The 19,101-nt window shown below is 40.0% G+C and overlaps 1 protein-coding gene across 1 annotated transcript in view; it reads right to left on the bottom strand.

The window, feature by feature from the left end:
- Positions 1–18,589, bottom strand: part of EP300 (EP300 lysine acetyltransferase) — a 70,132-nt gene extending 51,543 nt beyond the window's left edge. The window contains exons 1-2 of the mRNA XM_081082546.1: positions 18,085–18,589; positions 1,078–1,697 (exon numbers count right to left, since the gene is read on the bottom strand). Of these exons, the coding sequence (XP_080938672.1) occupies positions 1,078–1,697; positions 18,085–18,178 (714 nt within the window). The 5' untranslated portion in view covers positions 18,179–18,589. The remainder of the gene's footprint in view (positions 1–1,077; positions 1,698–18,084) is intronic.
- Between the last annotated feature and the right edge of the window lie 512 nt (positions 18,590–19,101).

Below are 19,101 nucleotides of genomic sequence, written 5' to 3'. Positions count from 1 at the left end.
AACAGAGAATCTACAGCATAGGTAGGGATGCCAAACAGAATCCCTTCCCAAGTTTAAGGTCAATATTCTTTACTGTGTAGTAAAAAAAGCTTTAAGGGCTTTCATACAGCTACATGTGACCCTAGATCCCATATTCCTGATTCATGCCTATGTCTTAATTTAATCCTAGGGCTCTCACCATCATGATTCTCAGGAGCACGAAAGTCCTAATGCCTGCTAAAAATTGTTTCTCTTACAGAAAAAACCTGCTCTTGACTCCTTGTGAGAATCTTACCAATCTCCAATAATACCTTTCAAGCAAAGCCATCTCTTTTATTCAACAAGTATTTACTAAACACATGCCAGGCAGTGGCAATTACAGTGTGATACCATCTTAAGAAAAAGGAATAAAATATACAGGAAAAATATGGCAGAATAAGCATCAAGAATGTATTTAAAATGTCTTAATCAATAGAGAGAACTCATCTTAAGGTTTTTTTTGAAAACATACTTAGCATTCTCTAATTCATAAAACTAGCAGTAGGCATTGGAACACCTGGAATATTAGCTAAGGTTTCATAGTAAACGAATACACCTTAATTTCCATCAAGCAATAAGGAAAAATAACATTAAAAAAAATCTTATAATAAAGAAATATCTCTTAAAAACCAGGGACATTCAAAGCAGTGGTAACAAATGATGTCTACCTGAAGACAGTATAATGGCAGCTATCTCAAATTGTATTTTTATAAGGAGGCTAAGAAGACTAAAGTGGGTTTAGAAATAAAATGAAAATATTCTAATACTTGTGCCAGAGAGAACAGGAATTAGCTGGCAATAATTTGGAACAAACTGTGAAGGTATACAATACCAATAAGTTGTGTAAAATGTTGTGCTGAATTTAATAGAAGAGCTTCGTAAAATTTGTGACAATGCTTAGGGTTTGTAGAGCCTTGGCAAAAAAATATGTGGAAAACGCTACACAATGGAAGATTAAATATGAACAATAAAAATAAATGAACTGACCTCACCCCTCCCTCCAACACTGGAACACTAAAAAACATACTGATAGTGCACACAAACCCAAACTGCACTTACCTTAAGAGGCTGGGGGCCTCTCAGTCCCGCCTGTCCTCCCATCTGGGGAGAGCCTTGCTGCAGGGGCTCAGTTATTAAGTTGCCAGCATTTCCCATGCCTGCGTTTGAGTACTGCATATTAGGTCGCCCCCTGCCGGCTCCAATTGAACCATTCATGACTTGATTAGGCATCATCCCCTGTCCATTGCCTGCAGTCAACATTCCAGGATTCATGCCAGCATTCATCCCTGTGTTCATTCCCATGGCAGGTTGATTTACTGGACTGTTCATCATACCTGTTGCAGATGGTGGTGTGGGACCCTGATTTGGTCCACTAGTGCCCATTCCCATGTTGGGGATTGGGCTTTTGACCATGCTATTTATCAAACCTAATCCAGGACTGTTCTGTTGGGCCTGGCTGGCCATGCCTTGGCCTGGGCCACCAACCCCCATGTTGAGGTTAGGGGAACTACCAGACCGTAGCAATTCTGACAGTTGTTTATGTTTAGAGGCTGCATCTTGTACCATGCCAAGACTTGTCTGAAGCTGACTAATATCACCACCATTGGTTAGTCCCAATTCTGTAGAGTTGATTAATTCATCTGGTAAGTCATGCTCCAAGTCAAATAGAGAGCCAAAATCTGAAAGCAAGAGAAAAGGTAATGGTTATAGTTAGACAAAATCAAAATTAAAAACTGCTTTATATTTTGTTATTGATAAACATTGCATTTTTATACCTCACTCTATGGAATACTATCTATTGAGGTTTTTCATGTTATACTAAAAAGCCTTTTCTGATATTTACATATTTAAAAATAGGAGAATGTTTGATTATACCAACAAGTTTAAACACTTAATGAACTGTACTTAAATAAGACCAAGGAAAAAGGACTAGATCTCAGTACAACACCCATTATGAGTTGCTAAAAGTTTGTATTAATAGTTATGAAAAAAGATGTACAATTAAGTTAGACAATATTCCAGAATTCCATAGAAGAGGTTAAAATTATTTACCAAATGCAAATGAATTCAGAACAAAAGGTTTAAACTATTATAATAATAAAGACAACTGATACAAAAGACCCTTCATTTGTAGCACATTCAGCGTGAGCTCCATGAAACAAGGGGCTGTCTACCATTCTTTGCCAAATTCTATCACAAAACAGATCCTCAATCTGCTGAGTGAATTTGCTTTCACCTGACTTCAGCCTACAGATTAGATTTCCTTAACCAAAATCTAGCTGGAATAGGATAGAAAAACACACAAATCACTCCCACACTACACTCCTGCCCCACTGCCACCAAAAAGAGGATGAAATTAGAGATTAGCCCAGGTTTTTCTCAATCTTGCTACTATTAAACATTTTGGGCTGGATAATTCTTTGTTGTGAGGGAAGGGAGCATTGTTAAGATAATCCACAGATCCCCGCTCTCTTCTCAATGCCATTAGTATCCATACCCCATCTGTGACAACCAAAAATGTCCTCAGTATCACTAAAATATCTCTTGGAAGGGCAAAACTGTCCCTGGTTGACCTGTTGACAGTCCTAACTCATTTTATATATTTAGGTATTTGAGTTGTCTTTTTTTTCTCTTTACTGCTGAGTTTTCTTCCTTTTTAATTCTCCGAGTAGTTTTCATATTAAATAGGCATTACTGGGTATTTAATAATTAAATATACCTGACTCTACAACTGACTATCCCATTAAAAATAGTTCATTGCTTAAAGAAGGTTCCACTTTAAATGATCTATTTGGTCCAATCAATCTTGCTTTTTAAGCACAACTCCTTTACGTGCCCTTCCAGTTCTTATAGCTCTCTATCATAGCACTGAAATAGTGTGTCTGTCTCTCCCTCCCCTCCCCACTGCCATCTCCCCTCCCCACCCACTCCTGCACCCATGTAGCTCTCTTTTAGAAAGCACACATCTTATCACTTATGGACCAACTCCTTGCCTAATGCCCAACACAGTTAAGCATTCTGGTCATATCTTAATTGAATCAAATGGTCCCAGGATCTCAGGACTTGTTTAGAGTCCAGACTTTTACAGAATTTCGTTCCTTCTGAAAAATCATATGTGCCCATCCATCATAAGAATAAAAAGTGTCTTGCCCAGTTGGTGTAGCTCAACGGTTGAGCGTCAAGCCAGGAACCAAGAGGCCACCGGTTCGATCCCAGTCAGGGCATATGCTTGGATTGAGGGCTCAATCCCTTGTGGGGGGTGTGCAGGAGGCAGCTGATCAATCATGATGTTTCTCTCTCATCGATGTGTCTATCTCTCTATCCCTCTACCCTGCTCTCTCTCCCTCTCTAAAAACATATATATATATATATATATATATATATACACACACACACACACATATATACATATACACATATACATATACATATAATAAAAGATTTTTAAAAAAAAAATATATTTCATTGACTTTTTTTACAGAGAGGAAGGGAGAGAGACAGAGAGTCAGAAACATCGATGAGAGAGAAACATCGACCAGCTGCCTCCTGCACATCTCCCACTGGGGATACGCCTGCAACCCAGGCACATGCCCTTGACCGGAACCGAACCTGGGACCCCTCAGTCCGCAGGCCAATGCTCCATCCACTGAGCCAAACCGGTTTCGGCAATAAAAGATGTCTTATGAATAGTTTTGAAATATAAATCTCAAAATGTTTTTGATATCATTACTCAAAAAAAACCTTTAATATATTGATATATTACCTTAACCCAGTGGTTCTCAACCTTCCTAATGCCTCGACCCTGTAATACAATTCCTCATGTTGTGGTGACCCCCAACCATAAAACTATTTTCGTTGCTACTTCATAACTGTAATTTTGCTACTGTTATGAATTGTAATGTAAATATCTGATATGTAGGATGTATTTAGGCGACCTCTGTGAAAGGGTCGTTCGGCCCCCAAAGGGGTCGCGATCCACAGGTTGAGAACCCCTGCCTTAATCATTTCTACGCGATCCACAGGTTGAGAACCCCTGCCTTAATCATTTCTACTTACATAACTCACAAAACTGGGATCATACATACTTTATGAGCAATTTTGCATTCTACTTTTCCCCTGAAGTATACAAAGAAATATATTTTTACAGTTGCACAGTTACGGAAAAATAAAAATCTCTACCCATTTAGAAATTTAAAAAAACATACATATACCTAAGTGACAAATTAAAGAGGAAATCAGAAAAGAAACTGAGTAACAACAACACTAGATTTCAAAACTTAAAGGCTTTATTAGAAAATAAAGCTAATAATTAATAAGTTAAGTATCCAAATGATTAAGTTAGAAGAACAGCAGGAAGATGATCAAAGATAAAAAGCAGCCTGGCTGGTGTGGCTCAGTTGGTTGAGCAAGATACCCTGTGCCAAGAGGTCGGGGAATTGATCCCCAGTGGAGGGCGTGCAGGAGGCAGCCAATCCATGTTTCTCTCTCTCCCTATCTCTTCCTGTCACTAAAAAAAAAACACACATTTTTAAAAAAATATATTTTTATTGATTTCAGAGAGGAAGGGAGAAGGGAGAGAGATATAGAAACATCAATGATGAGAGAGAATCACTGACTGGTTCGATCCCACTGGGGATCAAGCCCGCAACCCAGGCATGTGCCCTTGACCGGAATCAAACCTGGGACTCTTGAGTCCACAGGCCAGTGCTCTACCCACTAAGCAAAACCGGCTAGGGCAACATATTTTTTAAAAAGATAAAAAGCAGTTAATTATTAACATGAGAAAGACAGAGATATAACTGAGAAGGTATCAACAAACCAGAATTTGATTCTTTGAAGGAGTAATAAAGATAAACTTCTGGGAAAATTAAGGAAAAAATAAAACAAAATGAGAAAGCAACATACTAATCAACTTCATGCAAAAAAAAATTGAAGAGACATAAATGAATGAATTCCTGATAAAACACTCACCAAACCTTATCAAAAATAAATTATAAAGGATAAATGTCCCAGTTTCTCCAACAAACCAATGGCAAAAAAAGAGAATGAGAGAAGATATTATCAAGTAAGAATCAACAACCAGATATACCTTGTTTAACTTCTGATTCAAACCAGTTGTAAAAAGAGGGGGAGAGAGGCACACAAAAATACTGGTAACTTGAACTAATAAGCATATGCAAGTTCTCTATCCTACTGAATTGAAATTTCCCATTTAAAAAGTTCAAAAGGAGGAGATATAAAGAGCCTGAATAATCCCATTACTATTAACGAAAATAAATCACTTATTAGTCTTTCCATAAAGAAAACACCAGATCTAAATGTTTTTACAGACATGTCCTCCTGACCTTTCAAGGAAAAGACAACTTCATCTTACACAAACACTTCTGGAAAATAGAAAGAGCCCTGGCTGGTTTGGCCCAGTGGATAGAGCGTCGACCTGCAAACTGATGGGTCTCAGGTTCGATTCTGGACAAGGGCACATGCCCTGGTTGTGGGCTCACTGAGGCAGCCAATTGATGATTCTCTCTCATCATTGATGTTTCTAGCTCTTCTTTCCCTTCCCCTTCCTCTCTGAAATCAATAAAAATATATCTTTAAAAAAACAGACTACTCTAAAAATCATACATGGCCAGTAAAAACCATGAACATAGAAGCAAAAACCCTTAAAAAAAAAAAAAAAGCAACAAAGTTCATTAGCGCCTTAAAAATGTATTGTCATGATCAAGTTGGTATATCTCAGGAATCCAAGGGGGAAAGGTTTGCCATGTAACCTTAGACTATAGGTATATAGATGGTCATTCACCATATTAATGAAGAAGAAAGTATAAGATGAATCTCAATGGCTGTAAGAAAAGCACTGGAGGCCCTGGCCCGGTAGCTCACTAGGGAAGAACATCATCCCGATGCACTAAGGTTGCAGGCTCGAACCCCGGTGAGGGCACGTACAAGAATCAACCAATGAATGCATAAATAAGTGGAACAAGAAAGGCACTGGATAAAACTCAATACCAAATCACATTTTAAAAAATCAAGAAAGTGATGGGAACTTCTTTAAATTGATAAAAAGTTTCTTCCAAAACCTAAAATCTGACAGCAAATATGCATAATGGACCAACATTAAAAGTAGTCTAGCATCAGACCAAAACAAAGATACTCACGACAGCCACTTCTATTCAATCTTGTACTAGAGTATCTAGCCAAAGCAATAATATTAAAAAAAAACACTATAAGTTAAAAAACTGAGAAGGAAGAAACACAACTTTATTGAGATAAATCAATATAGAAAATCCAAAAGAAATGGAAATAGTGAGAGGTTAGCACGGTGATTAAATATACCACAAATATAAAGAAATTAAACTACATTTCTGTACATCAGTGATGTTTAGAAAAAATTTTTTTAATACAATTTATGATAGCATGGGGAAAACTTAGAAAAAAAATCTAACAATATGTTACTATAAAATATATGTAAATTGTGAAAGTAAAGACTACATAAATAAATAGAATAATATCCTAAACATCTAGGCACAAATCTTTGGTAATACATAAAGACATCTATTCTGCCCCAATAGATTCAATGCAGTGCCAATAAAAAAATTCTTACAGTTTTTAAGGGAACCAGACAAGATAATTCTAAAGTATATACAGAAGAACCTAGTTTCCAACTCTGTATAAATAAGAAAGTTATTTGTGAATACTTACATGGCCAGTAAAATCCATGTATTGGAAATTTCAATTCAATAGGATAGAGAACTTCCATATGCTTATTACTTCAATACTCATTGGATATTTGTGAAGATTAAATGAGTTAATATATTTGAAGTATTTAAAATATTGGCTGGCACATATTAAAAATATGAAAATGTTACGAAGTATTATTATTCAATAGAATCATAACCCTACTACGAAATAAGACTGGTTTATAAGAAGAGCAAACTTTCATCAGGCACTTTCAATGAGGCAAGCGTTGTTCTTAACACCTCAATAATTGTATTATTTTTTTTTAAAAATAATTGTATTATTCTTATTAGTCCTCTCAATGTCAGTAGAGAACAGCCATATACAGAGTTCACTGAGGAGAAATTAACTTCAGTAATATAGAAATCTTACTCTAGGCCCTAGAGCAGGGGTGGGCAAACCTTTTGACTAGAGGGCCACAATGGGTTCTTAAACTGGACCGGAGGGCCGGAACAAAAGCATGGATGGAGTGTTTGTGTGAACTAATATAAATTCAAAGTAAACATCATTACATAAAAGGGTACGGTCTTTTTTTTCCAATAGTTTTATTCATTTCAAACGGGCCGGATCCCGCCCACGGGCCGTAGTTTGCCCACGGCTGCCCTAGAGTCTTTACGATTTTCATGTAACCTACTAGAGGCCCAGTGCACAAATTTGTGCACAGGTGGGGTCCAGGCCGACTGACCATAGGCGGTTGGCCGGATGGCCCTGTTCCCTGGTCAAACTCCCAGTTGAGGGGACAATTTGCATATTAGCCTTTTATTATATAGAAGGATTCTAAAGGCAAATGCACTTGGTTGCTGTTTTATGTTTATGAAAAACATGTGACCTCACATTGCACAATTAGGCTCCATTTTCAAACAGACAGGAGAGTTTACATTGGTAGATCTTGAAAAATAAAGGTTTAGGGTCATTCTTTTTTTAATGGCAATCCTATACATTCAACAGACCTAATTGTAGTTACCACTCAGGTTTTCAACTCAAAGACTGGTCCCAGTAGTCCTAATTCCCAAGATGGCTCACTTTGTTACAACCTCAACTATGTACTTCGTATCTTCCATCTTTTGTTACAGCTAAATAGTATTTGTGTACATCTTACTTCTTTACCAAATTATAAGTATCTGAAAAATAGGGGTCTCATTTATTATTTACATTTCCTATAGCACCTAGGATATGCTCATGGAATAAGATGTTTCTAGCAATTCTACAACTGCATACTACAATTACTTGTATCTAATTGGGTATTATCCTATCTAATAAAAGGGTAATATGCAAATTAATGGTCACTCCGTCACAAAGATGGCAGAGCCCATAGCCACAAGATGGCGGCACCCAGTACTCTCTGCCCTGCCGAGTCCCCCAGTCCCGGGGGGGGGGGGGGGGAGCCCAGAGAGAATGGGCAGTGTCCATGGCGACAAGGCAAGCGTTCCACCCTGGCCATGGAGAGCCTCTGGGCAGCAGGCATGAAGCGGCCAGGGGGTGGGGGTGGGGGGGACACGCTTGCATCGTCATGAGGCAAGCGTTCCGCACCCGGCCACGGATGGGCCTCTGGGCAGCGGGCGTGGAGCAGCCAGGCCCCACAGAGAGCTACTGGCACACGGATTCGTGCGCAGGGCTACTAGTAGTAACTTTATAGAAAGTTCTCTTACATCAACTTTAAACCATTTACTTTTAACTATATTGATTAAAACTGGAAGACTATGCAAAAAAAGTCACATATACTTTGACCTCCAATCAAACAGACCCTATTATTTAATCTGATATCACTGACTGTCATTACTCTTTTGCTATTTTGATTGTTCCTCAAAGTTCTGGGCATTTCTGATTCCTAAATGCCATCAGCAACCACTGGTATATAACTTGGCACTGCTCAAGGAGTCTAAAGACCTGGATTTAAACCCGTCTTCAAGCTGACCTCATTGAGCCGTCACGTTCCAACTGTGGTAGTAAAACACTTATTCTTCCTCCCTCCCTCATGGAATTGTTTTAAGAACCAGTGAACCCAGCTGGCATGGCTCAGTGATTGAGTGTCAACCTATGAGCCAGGAGGCCGCAGTTTGATTCTCGGTCAGGGCACATGCCCAGATTGTGGACTCAATCCCCAGTAGGGATGTGCAGGAGACAGCTGATCAATGATTCTCTTTCATCATTGATGTTTCTATCTCTCTCTCTCCCTCCTCCTCAAAATCAATAAAAATATATTAAAAAATAAAAAAGAACCAATGAAATGCCTCTTAAAGATTCTAAAGCATATAAATGTGTAAATTTATTAACCTAGAGCAAAAGGATCCTTCGGGATCATCTTAGTAGTGTTTACATGGAAACAAAAAAATAAAATTAAAAAGCAGAACAGTTTTGGTTGAAGAGCAATTGGGAAAATAAAGACCCATCTTACTCAGTTCTCTTAGAACACGGCCCCTGCTAGGGAAGACTCAAGTGTGAAATGACTGATTCATCATTGTATAGCTGCAGTAACTAGTGCTAACACTGGCTTCCCTAAGATTATACTATTTTGTTATTGAATATGAACCCTATTAACTCAACCTGTAAATAATCAACTCTATATTGGTAGGACTATCTGCTATATTCTACAATTATGACAACTGGTAAACAAAACTTGCATTTTTTTTTAATCCTCACACAAGGATATGTTTAAATCCTCACCCAAGGAAGGGATGGGGGGGAGGAGGGGTGGGGGAGAAGAAACATTATGTGAGAGAGAAATATTGATGAGTTGCCCTCACTACACGCCTGGACCAGGGATTGAACCCGCAATCTTTTGGTGCACCAGATGGCACTCCCACCAACTGAGCAGCCAGGCCAAGGCAAAACTTGGATCTTAAAAAAATTCACTTTGGTAATTACAATTTACTAAAAACTGCAAAAGCAAATGATAAATGCATTTCAAGAGATAAATGACGTACCCATGGTCCTCTTGCCATTAGGATCTTTTCCTGCGACTGATTCTGTACACCATCACCACAATTCTTCTCTCCACTTTCCCTGACCATGTCACTCCCCTGGCTCATAGATTTCTATCCTGATGGTAAGATGAATGTCACATTCCTTAGCCTGTTTTTTCATAAAAGGACCCCAACATCCTTTTCAATCTGTCTCCCACTAAAACACTCTACTGCCCTGGTTGGTTTGGCTCAGTGGATAGAGCGTCAGCCTATGGACTAAAGGGTCCCGGGTTCAATTCTGGTCAAGGGCATGTACCTTGGTTGAGGGCACATCCCCAGAGGGGGGTGTGCAGGAGGCAGCTGATCGATGTTTCTCTCTCATTGATGTTTCTAGCTCTCTATCCCTCACCCTTCCTCTCTGTAAAAAAATCAATAAAGAATATATATTTTAAAAAATAACCAAAACAAAAAAACACTCTACCATACAGTCTATAGTCCAGTCATATAAGAACCACTTGTATTTGGCCCTGACTGGGTGGCTCAGTTGGTTGCAGCATTGTCCTGTACACCAAAAGGTTGTCCGTTCCATTCCTGGTCAGGGCACATAACTAGGTTACAAGTTCAATTCCCTGTTGGGGCACGTGCCAGAAGCAATCAATCAATCAATCAATCAATCAATTCATTCTCTCTCTCTCTTTCTCTCTCCCCCTCCCTCTCGGAGGCAATCTATCAATGTCTCTCTCTCTCTCTCTCTCTCTCTCTCTCTCTCTCAAATCAATGACTACATCTTCAATAATAAAAAAAGAATCACTTGTATTCGTTCCACCTGAAATATCCAACTTTCCCTACTTCTATGAAAAAGTTACCCTTCAAGCTCTTCTAGCCCCATTTCTTTATAAAGTTTTTCCCAAATACAGTAAACCCACACTGTTAGAAATAATTCCTATTCTCTGCCTTTATTCAGATTATTTTAAAAAACTTACCAGAGTATAATTTATGGGAAAATTGTGTATACATGTATACCAACCCCACCACATCCTAAAGGACTTGAGAGCAGAAACTACACTTTAATTCATCTTTAATTCAGAGTGCCTAAAATTTGGTGAGTAGTAAATGTTTGTTGGCTGAAATAAAAGAAAGGCATACCAAATAGAAACAGTGACTACTCAATTTAGGAAAATCACACAACTTCAAAAGGTCCAAAATTTAACTCATCATAACCACCCCACTCCCATGGCTACACATAAATACTTCTTTTCCTATGTTTGCTATTTTAGTAAATGGCATCCTTATCAATCCAGCTACCCTAACGTGAAACTTGGAACTTATTCTTGATTCCTCCACTGCAATATCCTAACATCTAAGTTCTGTTGACCATCACCTTCCCTCAAATCTTTTTCACTTCTTTCTGTCTTCTAATCCAGGCCACCCTCATCACAGCTAGAATCCTACCTAATACAAGCATCTCACTGGTCACTCAGCTTCATATTTTTCCCTCTTCCTATCCAAATAATTCCTCACTTAGTCAATCATCTAAGGTACAATACTGCTCCATTCATTTAAAAGAGCTAAGTGTTGGCTTCGGCAGCACATATACTAAATTGGAACGATACAGAGAAGAGAGATTTGCATGGCCCCTGCGTAAGGCTGTCCAGCAAATCCTGTGACGTGTTCCACATTTTTAAAAAAAAAGAAAAGAAAAGAAAAGAAAAGAAAAGAGCTAAAATGGAAAGTCTAAACTCCAATAAGCATTATAAGCTCTGCATAACTGGCCCCTTGTTCATCTCTCCGGACATTTGGGAATCTGAACAGGCCATACTCTCTTGTTCCCAGCTTGGTTCGCTCTTACTAACCACATATCTATCCTTCAGATCCCAAGATCAGACACCAATTCCTCAAAGACAGCCACCAGATTAATAGTAATTACAGGTTAGGTCTTCCTGTTTCTCCCAATATACACTGTACTTCCCAAGTACGTACAATGCTGGTCACATCAGACTTGAATGTTGTTCTCCTCCCCTATCTATAGGTTACAGGAAGGAAGGGTCTGCCTGCCTGGATTATCAGAGTATTCCCTGTACTGAAGACAAATACCTAGAACAGAGAAAATGTTGGTCCAATACAGGACAACTGTTACCTTGTCAACTTTTCTAAGCCAGTGTTTTTCAAGTTGTGGGTCATAAGCCAATAGAGGGGCAAGAACTCAATATAGTGGGTCACAACTATGAAATGCAATTATTACAAATAAAAATGCAAATATTACAAATAGTAAGGGTATTATGTGTTCACTTGCTAAGACAGGGTCTCTATTTTTATACGCAAAATGTAGTTCTTGTAGTAAAAAAAAATTTGAGAAGCACTGCACTGCTCCTACTTTCCTTCCTCCTTTATAAGAAAGTATTCTTTTAAGACCCAGATAAGCAAATACGTAACAGAAAAAATAGTGCTCAACCACACAATTCTTTAGCAAAAAGCCATTATCGTGAGCATTTCCAAGAAAATCTGTTTTCTGATTTATCATTATGTCTTAAAACTTTGATTTTTAATTTCAATTACATAAACAAGACATCCTATGTGACAGTAGTATATGTAGTACTTTTATTTTAATCTCTGCTGCCACATTCTTATATTCTCAAAAAACTTAATCTGAGTAGGTGATATATAGACTAACTCTGTACCATAAGCCTTACTTCTAAGACTACCCTCTGAACTTCATGCACTTGGCTTTCTTTTTCTAGTCTCTATATAGTCATTAAAAAGTCTACCACTGCCCTGGCTGGGTAGCTCAATTAGTTAGAGAGCATCGTCTTGATATGCCAAAGTTTTATGCAACCAATGAATGCATAAAAAAGTGCAACAACAAATCAATCTTCCTCTCTCCCCCCTTTCCTCTCTCTCTATAAAAATCAATAAATCTTAAAAGTTTTTAAAATCTACCATATTTTATTAATTTAAAAACAGTTAACAATTAATGAGCACATACTATGCTACAGCAAGCACTATCTTAAGCATATGATAAAGAGAATTCTCCCTTATTCCTTGCCACAATACGATAATGTGGGTACTACAGGCGAGGAAGCTAATACAGAGAAGTTAAGAAACTGGCCTAAGGCTCACAGTTAGTTAATAAAGGCAGGTCTGGGACCTGAACTCTAGTACGTAGTCTGACTTCAAAACCCAATCTTTTAACCACTCACTTTTTTTTTCAGTAGTTTTAATTTCTCTCTCTCTCTCTCTCTCTCTCTCTCTTTCTCTCTCTCTCTCTCTCTCTCTCTCTCTCTCTCTCTCTCTCTCTCAACTTTAAATTGCTTCTGATTACCTTCCTGGCCATTTATCTAAAAAGATCTACATATAAAAGCAAGTAAGATCCAAATTGTTTAGAAGAGACTTAACACCTCAATTAATATTTATTCTCTTAAACCTTTTTTTGAGAACTGAATAAAAAATTCCCATGAAAATTTCAAAACTACCATCCATCACATGAAAAAAAAAATCATTGGCAAAATTCAGTATTGTAAAAATTTTACACTTGGCATAATTTAAGTTTTATCTTACTCATTAATTTCTTTTCTTAAATTTATTGATTGATTTTAGAGAGGAAGGGGGCGAGGGAGGGAGGGAGAGAAAGAGAAACTTGTTCCACTTACTTTTGCATTCATTGGTTGATTCTTTCATGTTCCCTAACTAGGGATGGAACACACAACCTTGGTATATGGGATGATGCTCTAACCCAGGGGTTGCCAACCTTTCGGACCTCACGGACCACCAGTTGGCAACCACTGCTCTAATCAACTGAGTTACCTGGCCATGGTTCATTAATCTTTCTAATGTAAGCCACACTAAAAAAATTCAACTTCAAAAACTCTAAAAGGAGAGAACCCTAAAATCTCAACAAAAAAAGCCCACTAAAGAAGCATGTCTTATTTTTCCATTATTGATGGGTGTTTAGCAGAATTAACTCCTGAAATACTTTTATAAATATACCAGGAAGTTACATTCCCACTATAGCTGCAACATTTTTGCTATTTTTTTCCTTTCTTATTTATCACTTAATGCCCCTACAAACAACACTAGGCACCAATTCTCAATTTATTGTTTTAATCACACACCCTTCACCCTTTTTATAGACTAGACTAGGAGAAGGTAGAAAAGCAAAGTAGAACAGAAAATACCAAAAGGCAACCAAGACAGGAACCCTTTCCTCCATCCCCATCATCCATTCACTGGATATGCCAATACCTTTCTTACCTCTGCAACAGAACATGAACTTACGCTGGAAAGGGCACCCATGTTGTAACACATAGACGACATTACAATTTAACAACAGGCACTTTACCTCACATCAAGCACAGATAGCCTTCCTGAAGCCCTATAAATGAACTTACAAAGCTTTGAGAATAAGCAACTGCCAGAGTTCAAGGCACTTGGTAAAATGTCTTGCACTTTAATTTTAACAGCAATATCTCACTGGGTCAAAGAGCTATAACTGAAAAACTCCAGAAGCAGAACTCTAATGTAAACATTAATGTGTAAAAACTAAAACATAATCTGGCAGGTTTAAGAGCTGAAAAAAGAAATGGCTTCCACCGAAAACATTGGTTAGGATGATAAGCGACTAATATACAATGGTATTTTGAGGAAGTAAAATGGACATTTAAAAAATCCTTGCCACGCCCTGGCAGGTGTTACTCAGTGGTTAGAGTGTTGGCCCCTGCAGGGAAGGCTCTTAGGTTCTATTCCCAGTCAAGGGCTCGTACCTGGGTTGCAGGCTCCATCTGGGCATGCAGATGGGTGCATGTGAGAGGCAACCAATTAATATCTATCTCTCTCTCTCTCTCACAATGATTTTTCCCTGGCCCTCCCTCTCTTCCTCTCTCCCTACCCCTTACGTCCACCCCCCACCCTCACTCCCTACAAAAAAAAAAAAAAAAAAAAAATCCTTGCCACTTCTCTATTGTGTACATTCTAGTGGTTAAAATGCAGTATATTTTAGCCTGGCTGTCATGGCTCAGTGGTTGAGCGTCGACCTAGGAACCAGGAGGTCATGGTTTGATTTCTGGTCAGGGCTCATGCTGGGTTGCGGGTTCAATCCCCAGTGTGGAGTGTGCAGAAAGCAGCCACTCAATGATTCATCATTGATGCTTCTCTCTCTCTTCCTTCCTGAAATCAATAAAAATATATATATATATTTAAAATGCAGTATATTTTACATTCTAGCTGTCCTGTGCCTTTAAAATGAAAAACAGGCATGAAACTCAAGCCAATTCTGACATGGGAGTACACAGTAGGGACCAGAAAGATCTTTGCCTACTTAGTATGCCAGATCCTAGTGCTGTTGCTGTCACCCATATTTTCGGAGTCTGTTCTTTCAGTGCATACAGCATTAAGTGTTTACAGAGCAGTGACAGAACATGTCCAGTGTGCACTGAAGGCAACATGTAATCCTCCTCATTCCCATCACTCAGGTTATTATTAGAAATAGGTTCAAGAAATTCTTCCAGGACTTACCTGTTATCTTTTCTGTCAATAATTGTACCAAAATTTTTTTACAAGTGGCTTTTATGATCTTTTTTTTTGGGGGGGGGGGGGAGGAGAGAGAATAAGTCATTTGATTTATCAAATAGTTCCGACCTAACCATAGTAAAGTAAAACTTTTAATGACTCAAGTGCAAATATTGAAACAGGAACATAAAGATGCAAAAGCTAAAAAATAAATCTCTTCCTCCTCATTCCAACACATGAAAACTTAATTCAAGTTATTTGAATCAACCTGGACATTTTTTAGAACAATCGTTGAGTAACACATTTTTATTCTGCACCAGTCCTATGCTAATTTGTTTTGTAATGCTTTCGAATGTCAACCCAATTAGATTCTAGTCTTCCGTCCTATAAAACTGGCACAAGCAAACTCTTGGTAGTTCTACTTAATACTATTAAGAGAAAAAAAAAGTTTCTGAGGTCTAGAATTATGGCATCATTTTGACCAGCTCTGGATAAAATTCACAACCAAGTATAAGGAACAACTTGCTTTCACATTTATAAAATATCTAGGTGACAACTCAGAACTCAAAATGTAGAAGTTACAAGTTTGAAATTTTAAAGTTGTTAAAAGTGAAGTATCTCTGTTAGAAGTTGCCTGCAAACTTATACTACACACTAGTGGACAAAAAAAATAAAAATGTAATGGGAACCAACTTAAAGTTCACAGGGGGACAGTATTTTCTTGACACTTGCCTCCCCACCCCTACAACAGTAACAAAAACACAAAACAAAACCCAGACTATTAAGATTTTAAAAATGAACAAAAAAAATCTTGGAACAGAATCTTAATTGGGGGACTTGGGGTGTTTGGGGGGTGGGTGGGAACCAACCTTCACAATAAAATTTAGAGAAAGCTAACAAAAATAAACAAGTACCAAGACTGAGTTAATCTCCATGTTGAGAGTTTTTTTATTATAAAAACCCACTTGATACATTTAGGACTCAACTATTCAAAGATATATCAAGTAGCAAAATAGTTTCTGTGTAACAGACATGTGAAACACTATCCCAGAATGAGTTAGCTGAAGTTACCAACTACACAGATCAAGTATGGAGAACGCAGTAGTGCAACTGAACAGAGGTGTTTGGAAGTTGAGCAGAGCCTTCTTTTCAGGCCTTGCATTACTCCAAGACTAAGCTGCTCAAATAAGGAGACATCAAAATAATGCATAGAAAAGAAGTTTTTTTCTAAAATGTCCCAAGTCACTGGCTAACTCAAATGTAAAATCCATTACCACATTACACAAAAATTAAAGAAACAATCCAAAAATATATACGTGAAAACATGTCTAATAGTAATCTATAAGAATTTCTGAGTGACTTTAATAAGTGCAAAGGAATACAATATTTATGTGCATGAGTTGAGAAAAAAAGACAGGTTAAGAAAAATCCCTGAAGACGACAGGAATAAGGACAGATCAAAGTTCATGCATTGCCAATGTTACAATCCTGAAGTAATGGGAACTCTGCAAAAGTAGAGGAACTCTGCAAAAATCCTTAAATTGTGCAGGTTATCTTTCATATAAAAGCAAAAGAAACGAAAGCATTTGCTGTCTCCTTACATTTTCACCCTTTAAAATGAAGCCTACTTAGAAACGTGCTTAGAAGTTCTCTACAAATTCAAAGGGTCCATTTAACTCCATTAAGCACTCTCACTGGTGGATGGAGGGATGACGCTGAGCCTGTTCTTGGGGAGCTGAGAGATGCTCCTGGGAAGGGGGAACATCTTGTGGACTGTCAGGTGGCCATTCTTCCTCTTCATTATCCTGGCACCTCAAACAACTATGACAGCAAAAAAGGTCGGTGGCCACCAGGATAGCACCAAACTAACTGCAAGGAAGGAATGATGGAAGAAAGTCTCCCTGAATTATCTCTTGAGAAAGGGCTAGTCCACAACTGAGTGAAGTAAAGAATTCGTAGAGCTTTTTAAACAGAAATCTCCAAATATGTTTAAAGCATAAAAAGGTAAAAACGCGCAGATGCTAAGCCTAATGCACATTTCAAACATGTTCGATCAATTCATGTTTGCAGTCCACAATTGGGACTCTTTCCATTTCTTATCTTGATTTCCAAGTAACTCACTCCACAAAATCAGTTATCTCTTTTCTTCCCCACCCCAAAGAGAAAGTGACTACAAACTGCAAATAAAATATCCCTCTCTCTCCCAACTTGAAAACGCAGAGTTTCAGATATTTCGGTCCTAAGCCAAAGAATGGAAGATGTAAAATGAACTGCGCTCCATATTGACTCTTAAAGCCAAAAAAAAAAGCAAAAAAAAAAAAAAAAAGCTAAGAATGGTAGGTAAAATAATTCAAACCAAATTTCACATTTGACGTTAAACCTCACGTCAAACCTGAAATCCTGGAACACATACACATAAATAAATAAAACAAAGATTTATTTTTTTTTTTACACCCTCCTTCTCAACAGAAAATGTTGTGCAACGAAAATACTGAAAAGGAAGAGTGAAAAGTAGTGGAAACAGAGTAAGAGAAACCAAGGAGGAAAGATTTGCAATTCCTCATTTGCCACCAACAAAATTAAAAAAGTGAAATTGTATAAAAAACCTTTACACACAAATGCATTGGCATTTCCAAAATTAAAGAGCACGGGAGCAATAATAAAGGCCATCTCTATAGCAATTCCAGAACACACACCGATATGACATAATGTTGCAACGAATGTATTAGGAAGCCAAGAAAATGGTTGGGCGACTGGACGTCTTCGACCAGCTCATTCAAACACCTTTAAAATTAATCGAGAGAGAGAGAGAGAGAACTAAGAGGAGAAAGAAAAGGGGGAAAACACACACAGAGAGAAGAATAAGGGTGCACGGAGCCGAAAAGATGAAAGGGAACGTGCAAGGCGAGGCTCCGGGACTAACCTGTGCCATCGCTGGCCGACGCCGAGAGGGCCGGAGATGAGAGTTTAGGCCGCTTGGCTGAAGGCGGCCCCGGTTCCACCACATTCTCGGCCATTTTTAATTCTTTCGGAGATCCAGGCGAGAAAACGAGAATCCCGGGGAAATCTCTTCTTCGGAGGGGGTCCCCGCCCCGCTCTCCGGGGTGGGCTCGGGGGGCTCCGCCGGCCCCCGAGGGGGGTTGGGGGAAGTTCCTTTTTCTCGCTGCCGGGCCGCGGTGGCTGGGAAGGGATGCGGACCCGACAGAAAGGTAAGGGCAAGTGCGAGGGGCCGGGCCTGGCGCAGGCCCGGAGGAGGGCGCACACCGATCCGCCGAGCGGCTCCGCCGCGGCCGATTCCCGACGACTCGCGGCTCTAGCGGCGCAGTCCCCGGCCCGCCGCGGCCGGTCCCCGCCGAGCCGAGGTCCCTCGGAGCTCCGCCGCCGCCATCAGCCTCTTCCTCCTCGGCGCTGTCCTCCTCCTTCTCATCGCCACCAGGAGGCGGGGGCGAAAGGGGGGGAGAGGAGGAGGCGACGAGGCACACTCACCTCCTCCCGGTGCCCCCTCCCGGACCTGCGCCCCCACCCTCCCGACTCTCCTGCCGCCGCACCGGCTCCTAATGGCCCCACGGAGCTCGCCCGAGCCGAGAGCCAGGCTGGCGCCGCCGACTCACATCGCGCGGCGGAGGCGCGGCCAGGACGCCGGGCGCGCAGCTCCCCGACCAGAGGGCCGAGCCGAACAGCGCCGCCGCCCGAGCGGACGCCGAGCCACCGAGGAGGCCGGCGACGGCGGTGGCGCAGGCAGCCTCCGCTCGCTCCGCGCTCTCCTTCGCCCTCCGCGCCCGCGGAAGATAAATACGGCCGCCGCTCCGGCCCCCACCCCCGGGGCCAGGTGCCGGGAGCGCCCGCCCCCCGGGCTCCGCTCGGGGCCGCCCTCGGCGGCGGGGAAGGCGCCGCGGGGCGCGGGGTTATGTAATGGTCCCCCCTAGGCGTCGACGCCGGC

The sequence above is a fragment of the Myotis nattereri genome (assembly GCF_964212035.1).
Source record: "Myotis nattereri genome assembly, chromosome: 2".
Classification (NCBI taxonomy): Eukaryota; Metazoa; Chordata; class Mammalia; order Chiroptera; family Vespertilionidae; genus Myotis; species Myotis nattereri.
The sequence above is the reverse complement of the archived record's forward strand: the minus strand, read 5'-3'. Positions and strand labels throughout refer to the sequence as shown.